The sequence below is a fragment of the Thamnophis elegans genome, chromosome 9 (genome assembly GCF_009769535.1).
Source record: "Thamnophis elegans isolate rThaEle1 chromosome 9, rThaEle1.pri, whole genome shotgun sequence".
NCBI lineage: Eukaryota > Metazoa > Chordata > Lepidosauria > Squamata > Colubridae > Thamnophis > Thamnophis elegans.
In genome coordinates, this window is record NC_045549.1 from 53,366,029 (window position 1) to 53,390,853 (window position 24,825).

Sequence of the window (24,825 nt, forward strand, 5' to 3'; positions counted from 1 at the left end):
TCATCAGATGTAGGTGCAATCTTCACACTTAAGGAGTTTGCACAAGTTTAAGATCCTTAAGCAAACCTTCAGTTTGCTCCTTAAGCAAACCACCTCTACATTTTGGCATTTCTTCAGCTGCATTGTTAGACATGCAGCATTAGTATTTTTCAACATTTTCATATTTATGACACCTTTCTCATTGACATCTTTCTTGAATACTAATATTTATAACATCTATTTCATTCACCAAATATCTAACTAGTATTTCTAAAATCTTGCTAGCATTCCCTCATTTCAGTTCCTACAGCTTCTTTCACTTCTTTCTTCCAAGTTTCATTTTTTATACTCTACTTTCCACTAGTTTTGGATGTATTCGTTTTTCACTCGAATCCTTATAGGCTATCTAGGACATATCTTTGCCATACTGAAGTAGTTTGAGTTTAGCTCAATTGTGTGAACTGGGACTTATATGTAGAGATACAAACACACACACCAAACACATGACATATACCCATCATTCTATTTCTTTTGAGGCTAATCAACAGAACTATAGAAAAAGAGTGGGAAGTAGTACCCTAAGGTAACTAAAAGTAAGTGATATGAGAAAATAAAATAAACTCTATTCCTTACTTTACATCTAAATATCATTCGCTACAGTTTGTTCATAACTTTCTATCTTTGCAAACCATTTTTGCTTTGTCCTCTCACCAATATGGATAAATAGGGTCTGCATTTCATTGATAAAAGTTAAATCAATGTATATGATGAATGATTTGAAAAGTCATACTTGTAACTATATCACTATGGATTCACTTTGTTAAAGCACAATCACAGTTCTGATGGTATTGTCATCAATCATTATTCTATGGAAATAAATATCAAATTTCCTTACAGATGCATTTAAGAAAACAATTCAACATTTTGGAAATCTGGATATTCTGGTAAATAATGCTGGAGTGAATGATGAAATGAACTGGGAAAACACAGTTCAAATCAACTTGGTAAGTCTAATACATACTATATATTTAAAATAAAAAAGAGGTGTAATTAAAAATCTAGGGGAAAATGTTACATTTTTGTGGGTAATTTTTTTTACTTCCAAGTATATATAAAACTAATAATAATTAGATTAATTTTTCTGCAAGCATATGTTTCTTAAACAACTTTTGAATTTGAATGTCTTAAGAACTGGTGAATATGATTATATTATCCAAGCTTCCTAAACTCTTCGTTTTCATGTAGAAACCTATTGAAAACTATTCTAGAGTTGGATTAACAAATCTGATCACTTTTTATTAATATTAAATTAAGGTGCTGGTAAATCAATTTGACCTTATTTCACTAGGAAAAACAATTTAAGAAATATGTTCAGGTCATCTTGGCTTCTGACTCTAAACCAACAAGCTCACCTAGCTCCTGTGTATTTTCTATTTTTTTTCTTTTGTCCTTTTTTGTTAGAACTAGAAAAGATTGGATTTCTGAATGAGTAAAGCCAAGTATACCTTTTCTTCTCATTTCTGAACCTGACCAGGATAAGTTTGCAATTGTCCTAAATCCATATTTCTGAATCATGTTATGCTGAATGTAATTTTAATGAAGTGTGTGTATATGTGTATGTGTGTGTGTGGCGAGAGAGAGGGAGGGGGGCAGAGAGAGAGAGAGATTATACTAAACTGTAATCAAACTTAATAATTATTAGTATTAATAATTAATTATTTATTATTTCTCTCCTGAATAGTTATAAAAATGCATATACAGACACATATTTAGGTTTATGATTATGTAGAAGTGATTTTGTGTGTGTGTATGTGTGTGTGTACATATATATGTGTGTGTGTGTGTGTGTGTGTGTGTGTGTGTGTGTGTCTATATATATAGCCTAAGTGCAAGAAAAACCAAAAGTACATATATAGTTTGGGTGAAACCAGGCTTAATAGCAGTAACTGTGAGAGGGATGAGGGGACTGGAGGCTAAAACATACGATGAACAGTTGAAGGAACTGGGCCTAGCTAGTCTAGTGAAGAGAAGGACCAGGGGAGACACGATATTTGAGGGGCTGCCACAGAGAGGAGAAGGGGGGTCAAGCTATTTTCCACAGTACCTGAAGATAAGACAGGGAATAATGGATGGAAACTGACCAAGGTGAGATTCAACCTGGAAATAAGGAGGAATTTCCTGACAGTGAGAACAATCAACCCATGGAACAGAAGTTGCCTTCAGAAGTTGTGGGAGCTTCATTACTGGAAGCTTTCAAGAAGAGACTTGACTACCATCTGTCAGAAATGGTGTAGGGTCTCCTGCTTGGGCAGGGATTGGACTAGATGACCTACAAGGTGTCGTCCAACTCTATTAATCTGTTGTCCCACGAAGACAATTTTTAAAAGATATTCATTTTCAGGTTAATTATTTACAGTGCTAACAGTTGACATATATGTGTGTGCTCCTCCCAATACATACTTGCTTTTGCTTGCCTGTTATTGCTGTTGTTATGACAAATTATATTTGCATCAGAAGGATTATCCAATCCATCCAAAATTATTGGTGAGAGAGTATTATACTGTTTGGTGACTAACTACAAAGCGTTCTTCCATGTCTATTGTTAAGAACAAACTGTCCCAGAAGTAGTCATTATGCTGCTGGCTCAGGAATATCAGCAGAGGGAATAAAAAGTCTGATGAATTAAATAATTAATTAATAGAATAATATACAAAATGTGATACATTGACTCACTGACACTTTCAAAATAACTTCTTCAATAGATGCTTGGTTTCAGCTGCCTATCCATGTTAAAAAAATTTATTGTGTGATCTCGCCAATCATAAAACCATTCAGTTTTGACTGAAACAAATATTATAGCTTAAAAGTGATAATAGTCTTCAAGACTATTTTAGTTACTCATTACAAGGAACTATTGCTTTAAAAGAAAGAACAACATGTGGTTAACAGATAGTGTGGGGACATGGGGGAAACAGATAAAAAGCTTGAAACTTCTACATGATAGCTACAAGTGCCTTGGCATTTTGAAAGGTGTGGAGCTCATCTATAGCTAGCTGGCAGATATAGAAAATGCCTCTGGCATCAATTAATCAATCAAAGAACACTCAGAATCACACACACACACACACACACACACACACACACACACACATATATATATAAATATAAATATATAAATATATAAATATAAATATAAAGAAAAATATATTACAAGATTGGAAGCAGATCAAAAGAAAGATTCCATAGAATGAAAAATGATGTTAAACATGTCACAAAAGACAAAAGAAGCATTGGAAAACCATTCTTAAAATTATTCAAGATGCACAGTGAAACATTATTTTTAAAAACAGCTATAAGAATGAAATATACCTGATAACTCATTTGTATTTTCTATATCAGATTTCAGTGATTAGAGGAACATACATTGGACTAGAGTACATGAAAATTGAAAATGGTGGAAGTGGAGGGGCTATTATTAATACAGCCTCAATAGCAGGTAAAATATACGTTATACCTCATTTTTAAGACATGAGTTTTTCCATAACATTTCATTTCTAAACACAATCTACATCCAAACCATTGTCATGATCTACAGGAGCATTAAAACCAGCAATAATTAAGATTTGGAATGGGGGAGCTCTATTTCAGCCCCTTTTCTGATGCTTTTTCTATATTGTCTAGGCAGGCTGGTATGTTCCATCACCAGCCATTATAGCTGGCCTTTATTTGTGAAATTATGAAAGACGGAAAAACAATATTATTTGGTCTACATGCCCAGTATTTCAGACTGTGTGACTTTGCATTTATTGATTTGATTTCATTTGTGTGTTGATCATCTCAGCCGCAACCCCAGGAAAGGGGTGGGGAGTGGCCATTGTTATCCGAGGGTCTCTAGTTCCTCGTAGGATCCCTGCTCCGGAGCTTGTCGGGTGTGAGTCCTTACTGGTGAAGTTGGACCTTGAGGGTCAAGTGGGCTTGTTGTTAAAGTACCTGCCTCCCAACAGCGTTACAACCCTCGCTCCTCGAGTCAGTAGCCAAGCTGGCAGTTGAGTTCCCCAGGCTTATGGTGCTGGGGGATTTCAATTTGCCTTCGCTCGACGAGCACTCTGATGGAGCGCAGGAGTTCATGGCTTCCATGACAGCCATGGGCTTTACCCAAGTAATTCGGGGCCCAACTCACTAAGTGGGTCACACGCTCAACCTCGTATTTCTCTCGGAGCAGTGGAGTTGTGACCTTGGTTTAAGGGGTATTGAGATCTTGCCCCTGTCATGGTCGGACCACTGCCTACTGAGGCTTGACTTTCGGAGGCCAATCCCCCACTGTAGGGAGGAGGAACCGATTAGGTGGTTCCACCCCAGGCACCTTATGGACCCTCTGGGCTTTCAGACAGCACTTGGTGTTATACCTGATACTCTTGTCCACAGTCTGGTGGAGGCCTTGGTTGCTGCTTGGAACTAAGTGGCGGAGGAGGCTCTAAACCGGATTGCGCCTTTATGGCCTCTCCGAGGTAGCAGATCCAGGCGGGCTCCTTGGCTCACCAAGGAACTCCGGGAGATGAAACGCCAAAAGAGATGCCTAGAGCACTGCTGGAGGTCCAGTAAGTCCGAGTCAGACCGAGCACTGTTGAAAGCCTGCATCAGAGCCTATCTCCTGGCAATTCGGACATCAAAAAATGCATACTTTGCCGCTCTGATTGCATCCGCTGAGTCGCGCCCAGCCGCCTTGTTCAGAATAACCCGCTCCCTCCTGAAAGGAAGGGATGCGGGTAACCAGGGGTGGGTTTCTCGCCCTGTTCCAACCGGTTCGGTTGGAACGAGGCCGGCGGCGTCCTCGCGCATGCACACAGCGCGCGCATGCGTACTAGCATCTGCGCGATGCTCCAGCTGCTCCTGGAGGATCGCGCAGGCGCTGTATGCGTTCTGCGCATGCGTGGAAGCGCAGAATTCGTAAAAAACGGGTAAGGAGCGGGTGCGGGTGTGCGGGCACGCGCGGGCGCGGGGGGGGCTTCGCCGTTCCCGGAAGTTACTTACTTCTGGGTTCGGCGACCAACCGGATCGCAGGGACCGGTGCGAACCAGTCGAAACCCACCCCTGCGGGTAACCCTTTACAAGGTAGACCTGAGGAATTTGTCCAATTTCTCGCGGATAAAGTTGCTTGGCTTCGAACAGACCTGGACTCCAATTGCTCAGAGCCAGCCGAGGTACCGGGGAAGGGTCTTGAGCGGAATTTATGGATTGATTTTCAACTTGTTACACCTGAGGAAGTGGACAAGGCCATGGGAGTGGTGAGTGCCTCCACTTGTGTGCTGGACTCGTGCCCCTCCTGGCTGGTCGCGAACAGCAGGGAGGTGACACGGGGCTGGATCCAGATGATAGTTACCACCTCTCTTCGGGAGGGGTCCTTCCCGCCCCTTCTAAAGGCAGCAGTGGTAAGACCCCTCCTGAAGAAGCCGTCTTTGGATCCAGCCATTCTAAGTAATTACCGTCCAGTCTCCAACCTCCCCTTCGTTGGGAAGGTTGTTGAGAAAGTGGTGGCCTCTCAGCTCCGACAGTCCTTGGATGAAACCGATTATCTAGACTCCTTTCAGTCTGGATTCAGGCCTGCTACAGCACGGAAACTGCTTTGGTCGCACTGATCAATGATCTCTGGAGAGCCAGGGACGGGGGTCATGCCTCCGTCCTAGTGCTCCTTGACCTCTCAGCGACCATGGTATCCTTCTGCGATGGTTGCAAGAGGTGGGGGTGGGAGGCACCATTCTTTGGTGGTTCTCCTCCTACCTCTCGGACAGGTCGCAGTCAGTGTTGGTTGGAGGGCAGAGGTCGACCCCCAGGCCCCTTAAGTATGGGGTGCCACAGGGTTCAATCCTGTCCCCCTCCTGTTTAACATCTACATGAAACCACTAGGTGAGATCATTCGGCGGCACGGGATAAAATACCACCAATATGCGGACGATACCCAGTTGTATCTGTCTGCCCCATGCCGACTCAGTGAAGTGATTGACGTGATGTGTCAGTGCCTGGAGGCTGTTAGGGTCTGGATGGGTGTAAACAAGCTTGCACTCAATCCCGACAAGACCAAGTGGCTTGTGTTTTTCCCTCCCAATAATTGGCCCTGTATTCCAACTCTCAGGCTGGGGGGTGAAATTATAAGCCCCTCAGACAGGGTTCACAAGCTGGGAGTCCTCCTGGATCCACAGCTGACTTTAGAACACCATTTGTCAGCTGTGACTAGGGGGACATTTGCCCAGGTTCGCCTGGTGCACCAATTGCAGCCCTAGCTGAACCGGGAGGCCCTCAGAACAGTCACTCACGCCCTTGTGACCTCAAGTCTGGACTACTGTAATGCGCTCTACATGGGGCAGCCCTTGAAGAGCATTTGGAGACTTCAGCTGGTCCAGAATGCAGCCGATTGAGAGATTGTGGGTGCACCCCGGTACACCCACGTTACACCTATCCTCCATGAGCTGCACTGGCTGCCTATTGGACTCCGGATGCGCTTCAAGGTGCTAGTCATTACTTTTAAAGCCCTACAGGGTATCGGACCTGGGTACTTGAGAGACCGCCTCCTGCCAATTACCTCCCTACAACCAATTAGATCCCACAGATTAGGCCTCCTCCGGATTCCATCAGCTAGTCAATGTCGACTGTCGACCACCCGGAGGAGGGCCTTCTCTGTGGCTGCTCCAGCCCTCTGGAACGATCTCCCCATGGAGATTCGGACCCTTACCACCCTTCAGGCTTTCCGCAAAGCCGTTAAGACCTGGCTGTTCCGGCAGGCCTGGGGCTGATGAGTTCCCAGCCCCACTCGAATTGCGTGGCTGTTGAGTTTTTAATCCATTTTCTGTATTTTGTTTTTTGTCTTGTTTGGTTTTTTTATATGGTCCCCATTCCTTTTGGTTTGTTAACCGCCCTGAGTCCCTCCGGGAATAGGACGGCATACAAGTTTAATAAACGATAACGAAACGATAACGATCTCAGCTATAGGCAGCTCTGGGAAACTTACAAGCATTAAAAAATAAGCATTAAAATGATAAAACAATAAGTAATAATAATGATAATTTATAGTTGAAAGATGGGGAGGAGAAGACAGCATCAAGTACACTGGAAGAGATGGGAGTCTTTTCTTAACCCAATAGGCATTTCCAGAATGTTACATCCCTGTTGAGGCCTGAGATCAACTGGTGGAACCAGGTCTTCAGACCCTTACAGTAGATGGGGAGTTCTCACCTTGGGGGGAGGGCGGATATATACTGTTCCAAAAGGCAGGAGGCTTGGCAGAAAAAGCTTTTCTCTTGGACCCTATCAACCAAAATTCCCTGACCAACATCCACAGCATGCCCTTTGTGCCAGCATGGTAAGGTGAACCAATCCCATCGGAGTGAGATGGTTTCTCAGATAGCGTATATCTTATTCTCTTATCTTCTCCTGCAGCAGTTAATATTAACATTTTTTTTGCTCTTGGCCCAAGCATTTCTTTCTGTTTTATTAGTCTTTCTTTGTTTCTCTGAATTTTGACTCCTGTTAGAGCTTACTTATACATATCCAAAGATAATTGTTATGGAAAATATGCTTGTAAAGAAGAGATTACAGCAATAATTATGAGCTTAAAGATATGACACAGTAGAACATTTCAAAGCATTAAAAGATTTTAGTGGGAAAATATAGTTTTCTGAATACAAGGTTTATGCAAAGTTTCAAAGGAAACAATATTTGTTTATAAGACTTTAAGTGAGGCATTCTTTTGAAACTGCTTTTAAAGCAATATCCCAGTTTATGATTAAAATAAAATCCAATCAAAAACCTTTATAATATTTAATCCAGTAAACACTACAATAAAAATATCGATATAAACCTATAATTAACAAACTAAAAAGTAGACATAAGATGCAATAAAAATACATAAAATAAAATAAAAGGAACAATAATAAAGTGACAATCACCAACGTTTGTACTAAACTTCATTCATAGACTGAAATGATAGCACAAAATCAGGCAAAAGTGGGAAATATATGTCAGAATCCTGGTTGGACAGAAACAGTGAAAGTTAAGCCTTGTGCTCTCTGTAGGAAGTTATCACCCAGCCCTCTCCCAGAAAAATGAAATATCCTAGGAAATATTGAAAGGGCAGAATATTTCTCGGCATGTGAAAAGAAACATGTTTTAAAAGACAGAATAGCAGCCTGCAGCTTCCTGCCCATCCGCCTTTGTCAATGAGCCATTAAAGCCTGAGCTAGTCCCTTTACTTAATAAAAAGAGTTCTCCCCTCAGCTCCAGAGTGATGGGATTAAAGCATGATAATATTGGTCCTTTTACTCAACTCGCCACATGGCACCTGAGAACTCAACCAAACCTGGATTCAAAACATAGCCTAGAAAGTTGCCCCTGCATGGGCCCATGGGAGTCTGACAACCAATCAGATTACAAACTCAAGATCAAAGGCCAGAAAGGGCATAAAACCAGGGACTCGGCTTCTCTTCCTCCCTTGCTTCCCCTTGCCTTTCCTTCTCTTCTCCACCAACATTGAAGCATGTGATCACCTTTTCTGTTCAGGACTCAAGCCATGTGGTCCTATCCACCATTAAAACCATCTTTCCAAGCAGCCTCCATGTCTCCAGTGTCTTTTTCCCCACTTGGAGCAGAACCCAAAAGGACATTTCTTCCAACATCTCTACCAGGATGTTTCTTCAAAATGAGACCTATATGTTCCCGTGTAGAAAAAATAACAAAGGAACATAAGACTGGGGGATTTCTACAGCCATCTCCAATGGGCATGATCACTACTGAAAAGGAATGTGGAATTCTGGAGAGTAGTCCATAAACCTGGTCAATATGAGGCCCAACAACATTTCAGAATTAAAATTGAGGAGAGCTAAGACAATAGCACATATCATCATTATACTGCTTCACTTGGCCTGTCTAGTTTAGCTTACTCAAAAAATTACAACAAAGGAACAGAGGAACATGGTAATGTGAAACCCCTCAGGAGATGGGTTGTAAGACATGCTGGATATGGAACAGCCAGATAAGAAACAGCAATAACCCACAGCTGTAAAATGGGCAGGAAAATGTGATCCGAAGGAACTCCTATAAGTGAGCCATTGAGAAACTTGTACTTTCAGATTTGCATGATTCTATTGATGTAAAGTAGCTTTACAATAAAGTAGAATTAGCTTACTTAATTATGTTTCCTGTCTGGTCTTCCTGGCATACAGTTAGACACCTGCAAACTAATACCTATACACCTGCAATAAATTCTGTTGAGGTCAATGGTATTATTTTGAGTATACATAAATAACATTCCACATTAAGATATGAAGTGCAAAGAGGGCTGAAAAACCTTATTTTTTATTATTATGTTTCCTGACTTTTGAATGAGGTATTATTCAAAGTTTGACAATGTGGGACCATTAAACATTATTATTTCCAGTTTAAGTAAACAAGGGAAGTTATACTATGAAAGGAAAACCGTACATAAATACAAAAAAACTAATAATACTAGCCACAGAGAAGTGAACAGGAAATGGTTTAGTCAAGCAATAATAGATGAAAATAACAATCAACAAGAAAAATAAATATTCGCCTGAAAAAGTACTGGGATTATTTTTTCCAATTTTCCTTTATTTAAGGATAATTTTTAAGTTGATTCACTGTTCACTAACCATTTCCAAATGTGTGTCTTCTAGGATAAAGACTTACAGAAAGTAAAATCTAGAAACTTCAGGGAAGTCAAACTTGAATAATCTATTTCTGTTTAATATTTCTGCTACCAAATACCATCATTTTTGTTCTTCCCTAGTTAATACTTTCTGTACTTGAATGGTTTGACAATCTGATCAGCATTGTTTTTAAACATTTTTGTTAGACCTTCCTTTCTTTATGTAAACCTTTTTGATTTGGCCATTGTGAGAAGATGGACAATAGTAAAGCTAGCATAGAATTTAGCATGGCATGGCATGGCATGGCATGGCATAGTATAGCATAGCAAATTTAACTTAAGCATATTTCCGATCAAGGCCAAAGTCCCATTTGAGATAATGTTCAGAGTAGGGCTTTCCATAGTGTAATATTGAAGAGCAAGATACAATTAGAAAAAAATATGAAGTAATAGCTCTCTTTTATATTGCATGTATCAAAGAGGCAGATCTGACACAGAGAGAGAAATGACAATATTCCTCATTATAACCAGTGCATATATTACAAACCCATCATTAAAAATAAAAATGTTTCTCTAATTTTGTTTAATTAATGAAAAGTTTACCTTATTGTAATTTGAAATGGTTTTCATTTTATTTTCAATGAACCAATGATTTTCTATTTAATGATGGACAGTGGAAAATCTATCAGGATCAAAGCTTATAAAATGTGTTTTGTACAGATGTAGCTGGGATCAAACTAATTCAGGACATATTTTACAAGGAAAGGCAGGAAGCTCTTTTCTAACAGCTACTGATTTAAAATTGTCCATGCTTCTAGATCAAGGCAGCAAAACACGCTTCTCAGCTGTGCAAATACATTGTTAATCGCTACAGTGGGGAAAATCTACATAGAGAGAAAGTATTTTTCTTTTTCATTACTTCCCCTTATCTTTCTTTTCTTTTCCTTCTACTTCTGTGATTTCACATCCTACAAAGTTAATATTAATGTGATTACTTTTATATTGCAATACTATTCTTCTACTCATTGACTTTTTAGGGCTGTTTTTTTTACCAATTAATCAGTTAACGTTAGATATCTTTACACAATTTGACGAAAACACTGTCATGTGTTAAGTATCTATAAATGAGATTTTGGAAAAATAATTCTTGTGAAATAAAAGTACAATCATAGCATTAGAGCTACATTTCTCCTCTACTTCTTACATGAATGATATATTTTTGAAACATTCTTCATAATTGCTCTTTTGAGTGGTAGGCAAAATGGCTGTAGAGTTTAAGATTCAGATTTAGTTTCCAAAAGGCATTGGAAAAGATCTGTCTATTTTAAAATATTACAAACAGGTGTCACAATCACTCCAACACTTTTTTTTGAGATTTAATCCAAAGAATGCTAGCTTTAACAAAAATGAACAATTTTTAATCCTATTCTTTTAACCCCCAATTATTGTCAATTCATGGAATAATATAAAGAAATCATATACGGTAGTTTTATAGTTTTCTTCATTTTTTTTCAAGTAGTTACATTAAAGTTCTTTTTAAATTTCTGATTTACTTTTTACCATTAAAGGGCTGTGGCCGGTTGCATACCAACCAGTGTATTCTGCTTCAAAGCATGGAGTAATTGGATTTACACGTTCAGTGGCTGTGAGTATAACTAGTGGGGGAAAAAGTCTTGTTCTCTTCTTGATAAACCCCACATTTCCATTTCCTTCACACATACATGCACACACACACAATTCGGATTTGATTAACTGAAGATTTTCTGAGGTTCTCTTTAAAATAAAATCAATGTCAAAAAAAGCTTTTCCTTTGGCAGGAACATAATTCACAAATGATAGTTTTGTATGTGTGTGTGAGAGAGACAGCATATAGATAAAAAAAATAGTGCAAAACCATAAGGATCAGTAGAATCCCACCAAATGTAGGATTTATAGTATGTCAACAGTCTGTGCTGGTGCAATAGTCCATTGCAAATAGGTAAAAAAAAGATTAAAACAGTGTTTATTTTGCTATGCTAAACATTTACAAGTACAAGTACAATAGCTATGAAATAAAGAGATGTGTATTGCTTAGAAGAAAGGTAATGAAAGTACTGAACAAAATACTAAAGTGTAAGGACATCATGCTGACAACAAAGCTCATGGTTTCCTAGTTGTAATATGTGATTGTGAAAGATGGATCCTTAGACAGAATGAAAAAAGAAAAGCTGATGCCTTTGAATCTTTGGTATTATCCTGGATCACAAAGAAAAAAAATCTTCAGTATGTGATGAAGTAAAACTAGACTGCATACTGGAATAATGAAGCTACGTTTTACCTATTTTATATGCATAAGGTAAAGGCATGGCTCAATGGAAATTGCATTACATTCACATTATGCTTGTACAAATTGAGGGAAATTGGGAAAGGGCCACAGAAGTTTATATGGTTCTATGTACTAATCTTTGAAGACAGAAATATGAGCTTAGAAACCGTTACTAATAGAAACTCCTGGAGAAATGAAGTCCTTTGGTTCAAAAGAATCAGGAGTGACTAAAACACTACACAGTAACAGCACAAAAATATAAATGATAAAAAATATTATGTTATTGTTGGTTGAACGAAACAGTATTTGTAAATTCAGTAGACAATATAAATTTGGGAACTGTTTTGTATTTTATATAACATTATTTATTATTCTTATATTTCCTACTACAGCATAGTTTAATGTTCCTTTGAATTAAAGATGTCAGATACAGAACCTGGTATTTTTTTTCCATACAAAGAATGTTTTCTTTCCATGTCTCAATAGTACATAATATAGTTTCCTGTTTTGCAGCTGGCTGCTAGAGCAAAAAATTATGGTGTACGAATAAATGCTATCTGTCCTGGTTTTGTCGCCACACCAATTCTTCAGACTGCTTTCCAGGAAGAAAATATGGGTATATATTATTCATTCAAAGAAGAAATCAAAGAGAAGATGGAATTCTATGGCATTTTGAAGTGAGTAGAAATTATGTAGGTTTCCTTCATGTCTGTAGTTCAATGAGAATTATATACTTCCATAGTGCTGCCAAGAAGACTATGTAGACATGTCCATATGGTTGCAGGCTACCTACATTTGTATTTGTATTTATTTGTCTTGTATGCCACCCACTCCCGAAGGACTCCGGGCAGCTCACAATAGACAAGGGAAGGGGGAAAACTAGACAAAGACAACACTTTAAAACAAAACCGCAACATTCACAATTTCTGTGGAGCTGGATGTTTCACAGGCCCCCCAGCCTGCTGGAGCAGCCAGGACTTGGTGGCTTTGCGGAAGGCTGGGAGGGTAGTAAGGGTCCGGATCTTGACAGGGAGATCATTCCAGAGGGCTGGAGCTGCAACAGAGAAGGCTCTCCCCCTGGGGGTCGCCAGCCGACATTGGCTGGCAGATGGAATCCGGAGGAGACCTAACCTGTGAGATCTAATCGGTCTGAGGGAGGTAATCAGCAGGAGGCGGTCTCTCAGGTACCCAGGTCCGATGCCATGTAGGGCTTTATAGGTAGCAACCAGCACCTTAAAGCGGATTCGGAGACTAATGGGTAGCCAGTGCAGCTCGCGGAGGATAGGTGTGACGTGGGTGTACCTGGTGCGGCTGCGTTCTGGACTAACTGGAGTCTTCAAACACTCTTCAAGGACAGCCCCGTGTAGAGCGCATTACAATAATCCAGTCTTGAGATCACAAGGGCGTGAGTGACTGTCTGAAGGGCCTCCCGATCCAGGTAGGGTCGCAATTGGTGCACCAGGCGAACCTGGGCAAAGGTCCCCCTGGTCACAGCCGACAAGTGGTGTTCTAAAGTCAGCTGGGGATCCAGGAGGACTCCCAAATTGCGAACCCTCTCTGAGGGGTGTATAATTTCACCCCCCAGCCTGAGAGATGGAATAATTGGCCAATTTTTGGGAGGGAACATCAGAAGCCACTCAGTCTTGTCTGGATTGAGTGCCAACTTGTTTGCTCCCATCCAGACCCTAACAGCCTCCAGGCACTAGCACATCACTTCTACTGCTTTGCTGAGTTGGCACGGGGCAGACAGATACAAGTGCGTATCGTCTGCGTATTGGTGGTACTTAATCCCGTGCCGGCGTATGATCTCACCCAGCGGCTTCATGTAGATGTTAAATAGGAGGGGGGACAGGACCGAACCCTGCATCACCCCGTAGTTGAGGGGCCTTGGGGTTGATCTCTGCCCTCCGACCAACACTGACTGCGACCTGTCCGAGAGGTAGGAGGAGAACCACCGAAGAATGGTGCCTCCCACTCCCACCTCTCGCAACCGTCGCAGAAGGATACCATGGTCGATGGTATCGAAGGCCGCTGAGAGGTCAAGGAGCACAAGGATAGAGGGGTGACCCTTATCCCTGGCCCGCCAGAGATCATCGATCAGCGCAACCAAAGCAGTTTCCGTGCTGTAGCCAGGCCTGAAACCCGACTGAAAGGAGTCCAGGTAATCTCTCAATCCTCTCATACACACACAGCCACTCACCCATGCATTCCCCACGAGTATTAGTTAAACACAAAAAATACAACAATATGAGGTTAAAAAGGTGGGTACAAACATCAGCCAAGCATACCATTCACACTACATTCCTTAAAAAAATTCACGGAGCACTGCGCTAGTGCGATGTAAGACAATGATGTGCAGATGGAGGGTGAGCTGCTCCGCTCTTCTCCCCTCCTCTGTGCCCCAGAGAAATTTCCAAGGCCACAGGACCAAAGTCAATGGTGTGCAAAGTGGCTGTAAACGGAGAGGGCAAGGAATAAGGGTCCGGTATTGACAAACAGTAGCTTTCCAGTCTTAAGCCCTCCAAGTCCAGAAAGAGATTAGTGGACACGTGCCGGAAAGTAGTTCTTCTCCCTCTCCTAAGATTGAGCAGGGTCCAAAATCTGGGAGGGGCAAAGTCTGGGGGGCCAATGTCTGGGAGTGACCCGAGCTGCTCCAGAAGACGGGGTAAAGGGTGCGAATTTCCACAGAGCCAGGTCTTGGCCCCTACGGCTGCCATCATCTATCACTCCTAGCCCTGCTCCAACCCTGGCCTTAGTCCTAATCTAATCCTAATTATAATCTTAATTCTAATCCTAATTCTAATTCTAATCCTAATTCTAAACCTAAGGCCTAATCTAACACCAACCCAACCTAACATCACCCAGTCTAACCCTACACCAATCCTAATCCTAACCCGAGCATTGCCTAGCCCTAACCCCCACACTAACTCTACCACCTAGCCTAGCCCTGACCCCAACCCTGGTCTCTATCAGCCCTGCCCAAAGGCCGAAAGCACCCACAGCTGGCACTGCCCCCAGTACCTATACCTAAACTATACCTAAACTATAAATCTAATTCACTATCTATATCTATCTATATCTAAACCTAAGCCTATACCTATATGTCTACCTAAATCTACCTAACTATCTGGGGCTATGGCAGGCAGCAGACGGTCAAAGAGAGGACAGTTATTACGGCCAGAGTAGATGGTCACCAGCCAAGGCGGAGGAGAGTCAGTGTTGGGTAGGGAGATGGTAAGGCTCGGCGGCAGCAGGAGAGGGGGGGGGGCAAAGGAGTAATATCAGAAGAAGGCTACGATGGTAAAAAGGCCAGTACGATGGAAAAAAAGGGGGGGCATCCAGGCCTCTCTCAGACTCAGCAGTGGATGATGTTAACAACGATGTTAATGCTGCACTCAGCAGCATGGCACCGCCATCTTCTTCTCCGCTCCGAGCAGCGCAACCAGGCAATTAGGCGGCCAGTTCTGGCAGATTTTCACCCAGGACCGTAGGAACCCGCAGAGGCGCGCAGGGGCGAGAGGAGAGACAATAAAAGGCGAGCAGGGCAACGGGGGGCGGGGGCGTCCAGGACGACCACAGCGGCGGCAGACACAGCCAGCCGCCGAATCCGCTGATCCCGAAAGACTCCGTTCCAGATGGCACCAACGAACAGGTCCCCCGGCCTCTCCAGCTCACTGCTCACCGCCCAGACGGAATCAGAAGGCAGGCTTCAGATGGAGAGGCAGCCACTCAGATGGAATCAAAAGGCAGGTGTCAGAAATTGGTAAGAACGCAGCATTCAGCAGCGCGGCACCGCCATCTCTCCTCCACGCTGTGCAAACAGTTCCAGTTCTAGGCCTCCACAGATCCGCAGCTGGGAAAGCGACCGGAGGCGGCTGTTATTCAAATGCCGATCCTCACATGATCCGCGAGATTCAGCCCTTTCAGGACCTTTTGTTAGAATTATAATAGACTCCGGAGGCTCCTCTAAGATCTTCTTTCTCCTCACTGGCTTCTATCGAGCGAGAAACCAGGCAGTCATCCAGGTCCCGCACATGCGCAGTTGAAAGGGAATTGATACATTGATTGAAAGGGAATTTTTATTTTATACTTTTGCTTGGCTATCTTAAAGTAATTACATGCATGACAGGTTTTCTTATAAAGCAACTAAACCAGCACCTGGTTTAATATACAGCATAGATCACAACTTAACTAAAGGGCTTTGCATTCATCTGCCAGTTATAAAATCATAGTCCAAGCGTATATATTTTGTTTGTTTATTTAGTTTAGTATTTTGTGTGGACTCAAGTGGTGCATTTTCTACACTAGCTTTTTCTTGAAATGTCCTTGGTTCAAATGATGTTTTCCACTTTTTCAAATTCTCCATTTGAAAAGTATCATGATCTTTAAAAGAATAAGAGGAAATTAATAGAAATATGGAACTTAAACTTGGAATACATCTTTAAACTGAAGATTAGATTAAGTGATTGCAACTTCAGATGCTCATATATAACAGGTGGGAGGTATATCTTTGACAAATCCTTAAAAATAGTGTAATTAGCTTCACCCTTAAATACTGTACTCCAATAGCCATAATGGCCCAAGGAGCAAACAATACATATTAAGCAATGTAAGATTGTTTATCATAGGGTTACTTTGTATAACAATCTTGTATTTTGCTAGCTTAGCTAAAGTTAGGAAATCTACAAAACATATCACTATTAAAATGAATTGCTTTCACTACATATAATCTACTGTATATATATTGAAGCGAAATACCACCCATGCAGCATCATGAAATGTCCAAAACCATAAAGCCTACAAATTTGAAATTTGGTACATATATTCCTCTTGGCTTCTAGGTGCTCGCTAAGAAAGGATTTTTCAAAATGACCACCAGAACATTAGTTTTTCTTTTATTATTATTATACAATTGTATCACAGCGGCCAGTTTTTTCTCCGGATTTGGCATTGGTTACTAGTTGGGCCCCACCCAGGGGCCTAGGACGTCATAACCTATTTTCGTAATATGCGTGCAGATCCAAACAGTGCGGCTTTTTGCATTTGACTGATGGTGATTTTGTCAATTTTTAACTGTTCTAAATGTAATTCCAGTGCTTTTGGAATAGCACCCAGTGTGCCAATTACCACTGGAATTACCACTGCTGGTTTGTGCCATAGTCGTTGAATTTCGATTTTTAAGTCCTGGTATTTTGCGATTTTTTCCCGTTCCTTCTCAGCAACCCTGCTATCACCTGGTATTGCGATGTCTATGATTGTGACCTTATTTTTCTCAACCAGTGTGATGTCTGGTGTATTATGCGCCAGTATTTTGTCTGTTTGTATGCGAAAATCCCACAAGATCTTGACCATCTGATTTTCGGTGACTTTTTCAGGCTGATGTTCCCACCAGTTTGTTGCTATTTTAATATTATAATTTTTGCACAAATTCCAATGGATCATTTGTGCTACTGAATTGTGCCACAATTTATAATCAGTCTGCGCAATTTTTTTACAGCAGCTGAGTATGTGATCAACAGTTTCATCAGCTTCTTTGCAAAGTCTATTATTATTATTATTATTATTATTATTATTATTATTATTATTATTATTATACAATTGTATCACAGCGGCCAGTTGTTTCGCCGGATTTGGCATTGGTTACTAGTTGGGCCCCACCCAGGGGCCTAGGATGTTGTAACATATTTTCGTAATATGCGTGCAGATCCAAGCAGTGCAGCTTTTTGCATTTGACTGATGGTGATTTTGTCAATTTTTAACTGTTTTAAATGTAATTCCAGTGCTTTTGGAATAGCACCCAGTGTGCCAATTACCACTGGAATTACCACTGCTGGTTTGTGCCATAGTCGTTGAATTTCAATTTTTAAGTCCTGGTATTTTGCAATTTTTTCATGTTCCTTCTCAGCTACCCTGCTATCACCTGGTATTGCAATGTCTATGATTGTGACCTTATTTTTCTCAACCAGTGTGATGTCTGGTGTATTATGCGCCAGTATTTTGTCTGTTTGTATGCGAAAATCCCACAAGATCTTGACCATCTGATTTTCGGTGACTTTTTCAGGCTGATGTTCCCACCAGTTTGTTGCTGTTTTAATATTATAATTTTTGCACAAATTACAATGGATCATTTGTGCTACTGAATTGTGCCGCAATTTATAATCAGTCTGCGCGATTTTTTTACAGTACCTGAGTATGTGATCAACAGTTTCATCAGCTTCTTTGCAAAGTCTGCATTTGGCATCATCAGAGGATTTTTCGATTTTGGCCTTAATGGCATTTGTGCAGATAGCTTGTTCTTGCGCAGCCAGAATTAGTGACTCTGTTTCTTTCTTTAATGTACCTGTTGTTAACCATAACCAAGTTTGTTCACTGTCCACTTTATCTTTTATTTTTTCCAGAAATTGGCCATGCAGTGCTTTGTTCTGCCAACTCTCCATTCTTGATTTTATCACATCTTTTCTGTATTCTTGTTTCGTCTGTTGGGCCTTCAGTAGATTTTTGTTCTTTACTTCGATTAATAGATGTTCTTGACTTTCTTTTAAATAATCAGCCAGTGCATGTTTTTCTTCTTCAACTGTTTGCTTCACTTGTAATAATCCTCTGCCACCTGATTTTTGGGGCAGATATAGTCTATCAGTATCACCACGTGGATGTAAACTGTAGTGCATTGTCATTAGTTTCCTGGTTTTTCGGTCCAAAAGGTCCAAATCAGCTTGTGTCCAGTTAACTATACCAGCTGTGTATCTTATAACTGGTATTGCCCAGGTATTTATGGCCTTGATTGTATTTCCACCATTCAATTTAGATTTCAAAATTTTCCTAACTCTGTTGTTGTTGTTGTTGTTGTTGTTGTTGTTATTATTATTATTATTATTATTATTATTATTATTATTATTCTGTGGTTAATCTTTGGTGAGATTCACAACCTTTGGGGCTGGTTGGTAGCTCAACAGCTCGAGTCTTAATCAAGGACCTAGGAACTGTTAAGGTAACATTGGAGGATATAAGGTGTTCCAAGTAGGGTGGTTTTTTGTAGAGTCAGAATCTTCAAGTCCGATAAATTTAGAATTTCCAAATTGTGAGGAAGCCCTTTAGGTATTGATCATCATCATCACCATCATCATCACACTCTGATGCTAAGGAGTTAGACATTCTATTCTCCCTCCCCATATGAAAAGAACTCTGTTCTAATTGCCACTTGGGGGTTAGGGTTACGGTTAGGAAAAATGTTCTGATGCTAAGTAGTTAGACTGAGGGAAAGAAGGGGATAAGATAGGAGAGGCCTCTGTGGGGCACGTCTGAGGGAGGAAAGGGGATAGGAGAGGATCAATGGGGCCAGCCTCAGGGAGAGAAGGGGATAAGATAGGAGATGCATATGTGAGGCAAGGAGAGGAGAGGCCTCTGTGTGGCAAGCCTGAGGGACAGAAGGGAAAAAGAGTGGCTGATCATAACTACTCATTAATTTTCAAGCTATAAGTGTTGATTTATCAAGCCTAATCACATAGTTTCATAGCGGAGCATGGTTATCCACCTAGTAAATACAAATTCAGATGGGAAAATGTGTAAGCTTAAAATAGTCACAAGTTTTCTGGTATATCCAATATCATCTAGTCTCTACAATACCTTCAATAGGATGTTATATACAGGTGGTCCTTGACTTACAACCCAAATTGAGCGCAAAATTTCTGTTGCTAAGCAAGACATTTGTTAAGTGAGTTTTGCCTCATTTTATGACTTTTGTTGCCACAGTTGTTAAGTGAATCTGGCTTCCCCATTAACTTTGCTTGTCAAAAAGTTGCAAAAGGTGATCATGTGACCCCAGGACAATGCAACCATCATAAATATGAACCAGTTACCAAACATGCAAATTTTGATCACATGAACATGGGATGCTGCAATGGTTGTTAAGTGTGAAAAATGGACATTATACACATTTTTCAGTGCTCTTGTAACTTTGGTCACTAAACAAATGGTTGTAAGTTGAGTACTACCTGTAATTGTTTCAGATGAATGAGTGAGGTATGTATAAACTTAATAACTGACTTTTATTTCGACTCTTGCAAGATCTCAAAGACAAATATCAGAATATTTTATCCAGTATTAAAAGTACTATTTATCATATAAAATACCCTTTTTATCATTATGATTGGAAAATGAATAGAAATAACTTAGATTACACTGTTATTTAACTGACTAGTCCTCAAGTATATTAATCATTGCAAAAACAGAATTGGTTTCTTTTCACTTTTAATAGTTTAGGAAATATGAAGTGATTTCTAATATTTATAGTCAGCCTTGTCTAATTTGTGTCATATGAATTTATTTGTAGCCCATCACTAATTGCTGAAGGACTGATAAAAATCCTTGAAGATGATTCATTAAATGGAGAAATTATGAAGATTACAAAACAAGGAATTACTTTTCATGAATATTGTACAACGCCATAAAAATAAACTTTACTATTTTTTCCTGGAATGGTTCATAATATTTCCTTCCATAAACTCACAAATACTAAATTGTTACAAGAAATATTTTGGTAATGTTAACACTTCATTTCAATATGAAAACTTCTGCCAATATGTGAAGGATTTTTGATATTAGAATTTACTTATATTTTCATCAATTAATATTTCAAATGCTGTAAAATATATTATATAATTTTAATTGTGAAAAGTACAGTTACAAATGTGATGCTTAGCAAGTGATGACTTAATCAATTCAGAGTTTTTATAGATTTAAGAGAAATAACATCTGTTATTCATAAATTAATCCAAGCAACGTGACAGAATTTCAGGATCTGATTTTCATAGTACAGGATTGCATATTTAAGATTTCATTCATTTCAAATTAAATAATGTTATCTTTGTAATTAATTTTTCCAAGTCTTTTTCCCCCTTGTACAGACAATTTAACAGTAGATATTGTAGTTATTTAGTTTGAATCTGCCAAATAATATTTGCTGAATCATTATGCTAAATGTAAGTTTATTATCTGGTTACATTAAAATAGAACTCATAATTTGTCACAAAATATACTTGTACTAGAAAAATAAACGAAGAAAAGCTTTTTCTGTGAGAGTGAGTGTTTTCCTCATAACTCAACACAAAATTTTAATCATTTGGAATACAATGTTACATTACAAATATTTTTACTTATTTTTGTGGCTTCAAGTTAGTTTTTACTCCTGATCACAGTTTCTAGTCTGATAGAATGTACTGATTAACCACTACATCAAACTGGCTGTTACATTTACATTATTAATTCCAGATTAATACTGAACAAAATCTAAAGAACTCTGAAATAAGGTCCAATAGCAGTTTGGAAAATATTTTGAAAATTATGTTTTTAACAGAGCACATTTACATTAATTTATAATACATAAAGTAAGTAAGTAAAATCTTTATTACGGTCAAAGACCAGCAATACATATTAGTTTTTACGCTATATTAAAAAAATACTAACATTACAATATAATTAAAAAGTAATGACATTAAAAGTGGATAATAACATAATGGTCCAAAGATTGTTAAAGGTATGTCCAGATAATTGGTACATGATGGTACTATACTTCTGTAGCCAATTTTTTTCTTATAGACATTGCAGCAGCACAGAACTTTCCAGCCATGGAAAAATCACTCTCAGCCTAATATTCAGAAGTGGCATTTTATTGCTATATGCATTACAATAATACTCATCAGAATCAGACACATATACAATGTGAAACCATCCATCTCACCCACCGCTGCAGTCGCCAATCTGCAGAGCCAGAAAGATTGGGCGCTGCTGAGATACAGGGTGCCATTTGTTTGTAAATAAGTCCTTTAAAAAACTTGCAGATTATCTCTTTCTCCATTATACATATACTGCTGTGTTTCATGTTTATTATTTTAACACCTTGGCTGAAAAATCCAACAAAAGACAACATAGAAGTCTTCCAGGAAGGCTGTCGAGTATGAGAAACGTTAGTGGCCGTAGAAGGGCGAGAGACTAATTGTTTATATATTTATTCCACTGATTAAGGGAGTTCCTTCTATAGAACTGCATAAATATGCAAATGTCTGCTTGATAGCCAAACTATCACCTAAACTGCTAAGCTTTGAGGGTAATTTATTCAGACAGCAATTACTGGTATCTTCAAGAATGTAATATACTATAAACCAGCAGGAAAATTCATCATCCATATTCATGTCTGAATTCAAGAATGCATCCAAACTAAGAGTCTAGCTTAAGTAAAATCCCTGATTTCTGATTATTTTATTTAACTGATCAGAAACTGTTTGGGCATAGTCTCCACATATGGTCCATGGGTGTCATGTGGCCCAGACAGCTAGTAATGTGACCCAACAAATTAATAAAAATAAAAAAATGGTTTATTGTTTATATACATTAAATGTATATTTTATATGTGGCCCAGGACAGTTCCTCTTATTCAATGCAGCAATGCACAGCCAAAAGTTTGGATAACCATGGATTAGAGCAGTGATGTTTAACCTTTTCGCCACCAAGTGCCAAAATGAGCATGCGCGCTGGAGCGCCAGAACCCAGAAGAAAGCAGCTGACTGATGCACATGTGCACAGCGTCCAGCTGCTCTTCCAGGTTCTGTTGCACACATGTGACCGGACAGCTGCTCTCTTTCAGGTTCTGGAGCTCATGTGGATGCCATCTGGCTGGTCTTCACCAGCTGGTCTTTGGCTCCGGCATCCACTCAACAGAACCTATTACTGTCTTTGTAAAAAAGGTAAAGGAGTCCCTTTACTCCATTAGTCATTGCAATTATAGGGGGTGGTACTCATCTCCATTTCAAGATCATTGAGCCAGTGCTGTCTGAAGACATTTGTTCAGTAATGTGGCCAGCATGATATCATAGCCATCTCATCAAAGTGTACCTACTTATCTACTCATATTTGCATGCTTTCAAACTGCTAGGTTGGAGGAACTGGTGTGAGGACGGGAGCTCATCCCATCACATGGTGCTCAGGTCTGGAACCTGGGCTCCTGGCTTTTCAGCCAACATGCCCAGCATCTGAACCGCTGAGCCATCGCACCACCCTTTCTGTCTTTGTATGATGTATTAATCTAGTTTTCATGTTGTAAGATTAGAGTACATCAAAAATCTATCTTAACGTTAATGTGTGAATTTAGCCATGGTGCCAAAAATAAATCTCCCAGCACCAGCTTGGAATTCAAAGAGGTCTCAAGAACTGAAATAGCAAAAGGAAAAATGCATCAAATGAAGATATAAAATGGCTGCGGCAACTAAGAAATTGTACAAAATTGTGAGCTGAATCAGTGCTTTGCTACAGATTTCTGCTAGAAGTAAAATTCTTATTATATGAAACTATTTGGAAGTGAGGAATTCCTTCCCCAACCACCCAGCCATGCCCCTCACCCACCAGCCCACCTGAGGACAATCACAATGTTGATCCGGCCCTGAAGGAAATTGAGTTTGACATCCCTGGTGTAGGACATCCAAAAGGTTAGGAAAAGAATCTGACAGAAACAGATACTGTACATTCAAGCATATTTGAAATATTCAATGTTTGTAGAAACAACAACTTCTTGTGCCATATCTGTCATCGGACATTGGCGATCATGTTGGAAATCCTACTTTTGTCAACAGCCGCATGAAAAAGTGCAGCTGAGTTTAGTCCAAACCAATCCCTTAGTTTTTGAAGCCATGATGTTGTTCTTCTGCCTAGACCTCGTTTGCCTTCAATTTTTTCCTGGAGGATTAGGTGAAGCATGCCATATTTTGAGGGGGTGTCACATCACATGTACAAGATATTCTAACTTTTGCTTTTTAATGGCTGTGATGATTTCCTTTTGCTAAGGCAGCTTAGCATCTCCTCATTTGTGATTTTGTCAACCCAGCTTATATGTAATAGCCGTCTGTAAATCCACATTTCAAATGCTTCTTGGTTCTTCAATCTGGTTTTCTTTCAGAGACCAACTGTCTATTCTGTAGAGCAGGATAGAAAAGATGTAATATCTGACAAGCCTGATTTTCAGTCTTAGGCATATGTCGTAACCAGGCATGAAATCCTATTTTCTTTGCTACCAGTTCCGTAGCAGGAGCAAGACCTTTGGTAGCAGGACCTTCTTCACATGCATGATAACATCAGCTTGGCCGCCACTACTGGTCCGGCCGAACCAGTGATGACATCAGCGTCACCACCACTGCCAGTTGGCTGAACCGATGTGAACCGGCAGAATATCACCTATGTTCGTGACTGCAGAAGACCTTTTTCATTTTGAAGAATGCTGTTCCAGCTTTCTCTATCCTTGTCTTTACTTCACTGATCATGTCCCAGGTTTCATGTAAATTGAAACCGAGGTACGTGATCCTTTCAACTTTTTCTAGCGGTATTCCTTCCAAATTTATCAGTGGTAAAAGATTAATGGGTTGTTTGCTGATGACCACTGTTCTATCTGGGAGAACTCGGGTGGAGGGAAGGACTGAGGCAAGCCAGATCTCTTAATGCTAACAGTTTATTGCTAACAGGTTGCCAACATGGCATTTCACTACGCACGTATCTCTGATAATGGCAACATTGAGACCCTGCTTGACAGCTCTTTATATATGCTGGCTGTCAAGCAGAAACCAATCATAACCAAGTATGGCACCCCCTAGTGGAACCAGGAAACTGCCATACACAATACTCCTCCATACTTAGACAGCGCATGCGTAATCAGCCAAATATGCTGGATGGTGCCAGATCCGCCCAGATCTTCTTGGTGTGCTGGCGGCCATTGAAGATGCAGGTAGGGTCATCCGAGCTTCAGAATTACTGAGCTGTGTTGACTCTTGTGCCCCCCCCCCCAGACTTGGACTTCTTGCCACTGGAGGCACTTGCGGAATCACCGGTAAGTCCCCTGGCTATCACT

At 40.1% G+C, this 24,825-nt stretch overlaps 1 protein-coding gene across 2 annotated transcripts in view; it reads left to right on the top strand.

Annotated features, from left to right (window-relative positions):
• Positions 1-21,009, top strand: part of HPGD (15-hydroxyprostaglandin dehydrogenase) — a 33,700-nt gene extending 12,691 nt beyond the window's left edge. For both annotated transcript variants that reach the window (XM_032224035.1, XM_032224036.1), the window contains exons 3-7: positions 877-983; positions 3,379-3,475; positions 11,203-11,279; positions 12,453-12,616; positions 20,269-21,009. In XM_032224035.1, the coding sequence (XP_032079926.1) occupies positions 877-983; positions 3,379-3,475; positions 11,203-11,279; positions 12,453-12,616; positions 20,269-20,386 (563 nt within the window). In that variant the 3' untranslated portion in view covers positions 20,387-21,009. The remainder of the gene's footprint in view (positions 1-876; positions 984-3,378; positions 3,476-11,202; positions 11,280-12,452; positions 12,617-20,268) is intronic.
• Positions 21,010-24,825: the final 3,816 nt, after the last annotated feature.